Genomic DNA, 7,426 nt, shown 5'->3' on the forward strand with positions numbered 1-7,426 from the left:
TAAAAAGTGGCACAGCCTTCCCCACGCTCCCTGCTTGACACCAATTCCAGATTTTCCGCAGAAAATAAATGTGTTGTCTCTTTTTTGGTTTTGTTCTGTGATTTGCTTTTGTTTGGGTTTTGGTTTGTATGTTATTTGTTTGGATTTTGCTTTTTGCTTTTGTTTGGGTTTTGTTTGCTTGGCTTGGTTTTGTGTTTTTGTTTTAGATTTCTTTTTGTTTGACTTTTGTTTTGTTTTGGTCTGAACAGGTTTTGTGTTTTAGTTTGGGTTTGGTTAGGATTTAGTTTTTGTTTGGATTTAGTTTTGTGTTTGTGTGTGTGTGTGTGTTCTTTTGGTTTTATTTTGTGTACTGTTTTGTTTTTTGGTTTTGAGTTTTGGTTTGCTTGGCCTTGTTTTGTGTTTTTGTTTGACTTTGTTTTTATTTTTTTTGCATCTGACTCGGTGGCAAACCTTTATTCCCTCAAAGACTGTCCAGTGTTACTCTATGGTCTACTCTGTTGCTTTTTCTGTCTCCTGTCTATGTACCTGTAGATGCTGCTCACTTTCAGACCAATCATTTCCCCCACATAAGCAACGGAGGGGAAGAAACTCCATAGTGCATTATTAAAGGAAGTCCTTTTTCCTTTGCTTGCATCATGAGGGACTGTATGTGAGTGGGTGTATGTGGTCGGAAAAACACACATGTAGATTGATCAGTGAGGGTTAGATGTACACAGCAGGTGCGCCGGGGTGGCGGGAAAGCTCTGCTTGGGTTTTAATGCACAGCCGTTTGGGCTGAAACTCCATAAATCATCAGTGGTGCATGTTTATTATTATTATTTTTTTTCCGTGGGATATGGACAAAGCAACAGGTTTCAGTTTGAATCCTTGAACTGTTTGCAGGAGTCTGGCAAGTGTTGTATAGATCAGCTCAATGTCTTGTCTCCATCTAATGTGTCCAGATGGGCAAATAGGGTTTATTTCCTTCTGAAGAAGCAAGACATGTTTATTTGCTGGAAGGTGTGTTGACCTCGTCACATGAGTTGTGTGCGACAGGAACAGCTCTGTTCTCTTACAACCTGACAGCTGCGCTCCAATGAACAATATCTGCGAGTCTGTCTCTTTCTCTGTCATTTTTAGTTGTGTTTGCTAAGTCAAGCTTCACTTTTACTACATAGGGTTTGATATTTATTAAAAAATGGCCGTCTGTCAGAGCCTTAGATTTGTGGGCAGCGTTCTGACATTTGGTTAAAAGTTCTTGGGGCATTCAGAGTTTGGGTCCTGACTTTCCTAATCCTTATCTTATCACAATAAAGAAAGATTTAGCTTTGACTGACCCTTGATTCGCAGCAGGGATGCGTGGAAGGAGGAATTGCAGGATTTTTTTTCCACAGCGTGTGATATAACGAGAGCCGATGACAGTGCTGGATGTCAGCAAGTTTTGCTGTGTGTTCGCTGTGGTTGTCATGATGCCAGATTCTGCTATAGAGCGGCGATGTTCCTTCCTGCACAACTCTCATCTGTCTATCACAAAATCAAATACTTACAAATGTAGCCCCACTGGCAGTTAAGATATCAGTTTCAACATTTATTAGACTTTAAAAAAAAAAACTTCTAATTTAAGTGAACTTCACCTAATCTTCAATACAATCTACCTGTGCCCTTCTGTAGCAATATACAGAAATTGAAATTGAAGTTATCAAACACTAAGTTCTAAATTAAATGTAGATGAATCCTTAAAGCTGTAAAAATGATTGATTTCCTCTTTTTTTCTTTCTTTCTCTTTTTTTTATTTTTTATTATTTTATTAACAGACATCACAGCAGCTAGGTTATTAGTTTTTTTGGCTGCTATTTCTTTAAGAGCTGCCGCTTCTCAACGTGACGAGGATCTGACATGCATAGTATTTTCTCTCAAATCTCTTTACCTTTTCTGACCCAATTCAGGTCTTTAAGGCTACGTTTATATGACAATGATGTAGTTCAAAATGGAAAAGTTTTTCCCTTGTGTTTTTAAAAAGTTTCACGCATACACGATAAAGTTTTCGAAACAATTCGCGTTTACACATATTCTCGAAAACGGCCAAAAACGCTGTATTACGTATGCCAGGCCGGTAGTTAGTGCTGTCACCTTTTTAGTAAACAGTACCTGTAGGGAAGTGACGATTATATGTTGTTTATGATGCGTCTCCGGTGTTGGTTATAATATATAATATGGTGAAATAAATCCACACTTTGCTGAAGAAGCGTTAGCAAACTCTTGAGTAGCAACAACCGTACCATGTACTCCACCATTGTTGTGTATGTTTGTTCGCGCTTGCCTTTAAAATCGACATGTAGGCCTACTGCGCATGTCTACATACCTAACACGTACTGTGCACACACATAACGTCACCGTTTTCAAAGATTCCTGTGTTGGGTGTTTACACGGAAACAATAACGGTGGCGTTTTCAAAAACTTGCACTTTGAAACCTGAAAAAAAATATGCGTTTTCAGTCCCCAAAACGCCATTGTCGTGTAAACGAACAGGCAAAACGCATAAATAGTTTTCCATTTTTGGTTGAAAACGTTGTCGTGTAAATGGTCCCAAAGTCTCTACTAATGAACTGACAAGTTGAATTGGGTGTGTTATGCCGAGTTCACACTGCACGATTTTCAAACTCGCCGGATCGCCGTTGTTTTCACACTGCGTGACTATCTGGGGTAGCATTCAGTTGCTGCTGTGTTCACACTGCACGATGGATCGGCGACAGGGGGTTTCACACTGCATGACTTCACAATAGGAAGAATCGCCGACAGCTCTGTCTGGTCCGCAAACTACGTTTCACAACAAAACACACTCGAGAAGTGATAAGGAAATAACGCGAAATTATTAATGTCGGCGATTTCGCAAAACCTGTCGGCGAGTGAAAAATCGGGCTAATATCGTGCAGTGTGAACTCGGCATTAGATGAGTGAGACAGTTTTAAAAACCATTTCAGAGACATGTTCTTAATGTAACTCGTATAAAATATATTACATGCATGCACAGTTTTAAGGCAGCTTTAATCGCCCTTTTGGTAACTTCATACTTAACAAACCACGACATTGCATGCACATGGTTTAATTCGAGCTTTGATATGAAATGATACAGGCTACAGCGCGCGCCGGCGTCTTTGTGCGTGCAATTAAAGAACACGCGCTCCGAGCACAGTATTGTTTCCATGCTGTTTGTCTCTCGCCTGACGCTGAAGTGAAGTTGGAGTGCGCGTCTGAAATGTCTCCCATTTGATGTGGTCGTAAAGACATTCTGTGACTGAATAAATGCACTTCTTGTCAAGAAAAAAAGAGACACCCTTTTAGACTTGCACTCTAATGTACTAACTGCTTGTTTTCTTTAAAAAAAAAAAAACTAACTCCTTTCTTTAAAAAAACAAAAAAGTCTTCTAACACTAGCTTGCTCTATTATTTTTCTATTCTATCTGATTTCGTTTTATTTATTATATAATAAAAAACTTGCTACGTATACTGAATTAAGCTAACTGAGATTTGTTATAGCACTTGCGTAAACTTTTGTTTATTTTGAATTGCTTCCATTGTCCTCATTTGTAAGTCACTTTGGTTAAAAGAGTCTGCTAAATGACTAAATGTAAATATATATATTAGGGTTGTCAGTCGATTAACATTTTTAATCTAATTAATTACATGATGTGCCGATTAATTATTCTAATTAATCACAAATTACATTTGGCTGTGAAAATTCCCCCAAAAGATTATTTAAATCTATTTTGTGTTAAACGAGAAAGTATTAAGTAGACATTACTAGGGATGGGTACCGAAACCCGGTATTTAATCGGTCCTGGGGCTAAATTATGAAAGACCGGAGTATCGATAAACTCTGACGTTAACGGTTCTGCTATCGGTACTGGAGAAATTAATAAAACACACATACATTTATTATCGCTATATATACATTATCTTACAAATCCTATCTCACCAGAGTCGCCAGCTGTTTTTCAAACATTTGTCTATGATGCATTTTTGCTATTCTCAATTCAGAAGCGAGATCGCGCCCACGCGGAGGAGCCCATAATTAAACAAGCCCTGTTTAATTATGATAGAAGAGAGAACTAAACATTCAAACATCTGCTTACAGGCCTGTGGAATTTGTCGATTTTGGCTTCTGGCCTTAATCTATCAATACATACACTGAAAACTATGCAGTGTTCATTTACATTTGATTAATTTTAGATTTCTTTAGTAGGCTATTACTTACCTGAACAGTACTGTTAGTAGAACTTCATGGAAAAATGACAGCACTATTTATTTCATGTAATTTGTATATTTGTGTTATTGTATTTGTCAGTTTGTTTTACTTAGTTTCTTTGTTCATGTTCTTACTGTATCTTATCTTGTGTATAAAACACTAAAAATGCCTGCACACTGGTGCATTTACACTGGTGCATTTACAAATTGATGTTTTATATTCGTTTCATTAAATATTTATTTTACATTTCAGAATATAAAGCAATGTTAATTCAGCTCTTAATTTGTCATATACAGGGGGTACGGAAAGTATTCAGACCCCCTTAAATTTTTCACTCTGTTATATTGCAGCCATTTGCTAAAATCATTTAAGCAATATTTATATATATAAATAAGTAAAAATTTAATAAAACAAAAAGTACCGATAAGAATACCGTTAAAGTACCGAATCGATAAGCAGTATCGGTAAGAGTAGTAATACCGTTAAAACCTTAACGATACCCTTCCCTAGACATTACAAATACAGTATTGGCCCGAATAGAAGACAACACTTAATAGAAGACAACCCTTATTAGAAGACGACTCCCCTTTTTCCAGATGTACCTTTTGGAAAAAGGCTTTTTAAAAACCAAGTCTTGTTTTTTCTCAGTAAAACACATTTTGTCTTCAATTATTTTCATATTGCATATTTTTCCTATTTAAATTTTTGTTTTGAAACTATGGTAAAAACTGGTAAAATGTACCAACAATCACACTTAAAAAATATACACTTTTTGATATACCATAAAAAAAACAAAACATGAATTAGGACATTTAGGCTATCCATCTAATAGTAGCCTACCAAAATCTTATTAACAGTAGAAGTTGAATCTTACTGTAGTCTTCAAATCTGAGTACTGTCTTACGTTTTAAAATCACAAAGGGAGTTTGGTCCCATCAGGCTAACGTGAGTCACGACTCATGCAGCTGTAAGGTTTTCTTATTCTTTTGTTTTTACTCGCGATGTTTACAACATGCAGTACATTATGTATTTCATGGCACACTCGTTTTATGTGTATTTGGCGCCACCTATTGTTGTGGGTGTATTATTGACATGTCAAAGTCTAGAGCCTGAATATAAGACGACCGCGTTTTTTAGATGTATTTCCAAGAAAAAAATATCGTCTTATATTCGGGTCAATACGGTAGTAGCTTTAGAAAGAAATATTTAATTTGATTCAACATAAAATTTATTACACACAAACGTTTAGGCTACAATAGCCTAACATAAACTATGGAACATAAGAGAAGATAATTCGAGAAACTTTTTTTTTTTCGTTCATGGAAGTCATTGGTAACCAAAAGAGTCTTCAAAATACCTTTTTTAATGTTCCATAAAAGAAAGTAAGTCATTCAGGTTTGAGTAAATGATGTTTGAGTAAATTATGACATAATTTACATTTTTGGGTGAACTATCCTTTTAATTTATTTTACCCTTTTTTAATTAAATAATACTCTGAATAAGAAACTAAAACTGCCAGCAGGTGGCAGTAAAAGTCTTTTTGAGTTATTCATTCATTCGATTTGTTCAAACGGCTGATTCATTCAGGAATTCAGTAAACGGCTCACTTTATGAATGAGCCTTTGATTAATTGATTCACCCGATTCGTACAAAATGTGGATTTTATTCAGAAACTAAACTCCGCTTTGTTGCTCGGAGATGCACAACAATTCTGCTGTGGCTTTATAGGTAATATTTTTGTCAGCAAAACTGAGCAAAAACAGACAATATTGTGTTTAAAATATAACACAATATTAACTTCTTATTTACTGAACTGCTTACTGAAAATATTTTAATAACGTTATTTTTTCATAACTAACTAATTAAGTTGACGCGTAAAACTGACAGCCATTACAATATTAACTTCTTATTTACTGAACTGCTTACTGAAAATATTTTAATAACGTTATTTTTCATAACTAACTAATTAAGTTGACGCGTAAAACTGACAGCCATTCATTCATTCATTCACTTGTGTGCCATTCCAACCCAAAACTTTCTTACACATAAAACAAAAAGCATTCATCTAGAAAGAAAGCATTTTGGAAACCCAACACCACTGTTTCAAAGAAACTGACACTCATCTATTCAAGTCAACTAATTCACATTGTGTCTGTAGTGTTTTGGAAAAATTTATTTGAATTTTATTAGGTCATAAATTGATGTCAGTTGCCCACATATCCAAGTGCCCATCCCAGGACAGCATCCTAATAGTGCCACTGCTTGAGGTGTTTTTTTTTTTTTGTTTTTTTTTTAAAGAGTCAGTGCACATGATACTTTAGCAGCTACATAGCAATACCCTGCTAACCACCCACAACAACCTGAACCTCATTCTTCTGTCTTGCAGGACCTCAAGGGCTGCATCTGTGCTGCTGTCGGATCCTTGCTTCCAGCTTCGCTCCATCCAGTACCTGCTCGGAGAAGGAGATGCCGGAGATGCCGGAGCCGCCAGTGCCGACCGCAAACACTTCTCTCTGCACACATGTAAGCCTGGACTAAACACGTGCCCTCTTACCCATCCTGCTTCATAATCAGCGGGATGTTAAATTTAGTCGCCATTGTATGTGTCACATTTAATTATTTGATGTACGTTTTATGGTCTAAATATACTCCTGTTTTTTAGAATAGCCTTCCATATCCAGTGACGTGAAAGTGATTGTGTTCTTAAAATATCTCCTGCTCCACCAATTCACTCAGCTCTGATTTAGAACACTAAGATCAAATCCATGCACTGATTGAGATGCGTTATAATTATAATCTGCTATAATGGCCTCTACATACAGTAAATTATATATCTCCTCTTACCAGGTGAAATTTAAATGAACAAAAAATATATATATATATAAATTTATAATAATTTTAGCAACTGCTTTATAGCTATTTAGCAATTTTATATTATTACTGTATTTTTATATTTTCACATTTTATTTAGGTTTTTATTTCAATTCCCAAGAACACAAAAGCCAATAGAGATATATTTTTAAGTCATTTATATTTGGACAACATTTAATATAAGATTATTATAATTATTAAAATTATTATTATTAAAATTATTTATTTATTTGTTTGTTCGATCGTTTATTTTTTTATAATTTCATAAAAACTATAGTATATATAATAAAGTATCTCTCTCTCTCTCTCTCTCTCTCTCTCTCTCTATAT

General features: G+C 35.4%; 1 protein-coding gene across 1 annotated transcript in view; it reads left to right on the plus strand.

Annotated features, from left to right (window-relative positions):
• The window catches only part of rnf123 (ring finger protein 123), a 156,912-nt gene that overhangs the window by 113,087 nt on the left and 36,399 nt on the right, over window positions 1-7,426 (plus strand). The window contains exon 34 of the mRNA XM_016282404.1: window positions 6,612-6,748. Within this exon, the coding sequence (XP_016137890.1) occupies window positions 6,612-6,748 (137 nt within the window). The remainder of the gene's footprint in view (window positions 1-6,611; window positions 6,749-7,426) is intronic.

The sequence above is a fragment of the Sinocyclocheilus grahami genome, unplaced genomic scaffold (assembly GCF_001515645.1).
Source record: "Sinocyclocheilus grahami isolate Dianchi unplaced genomic scaffold, SAMN03320097.WGS_v1.1 scaffold159.1, whole genome shotgun sequence".
Classification (NCBI taxonomy): Eukaryota; Metazoa; Chordata; class Actinopteri; order Cypriniformes; family Cyprinidae; genus Sinocyclocheilus; species Sinocyclocheilus grahami.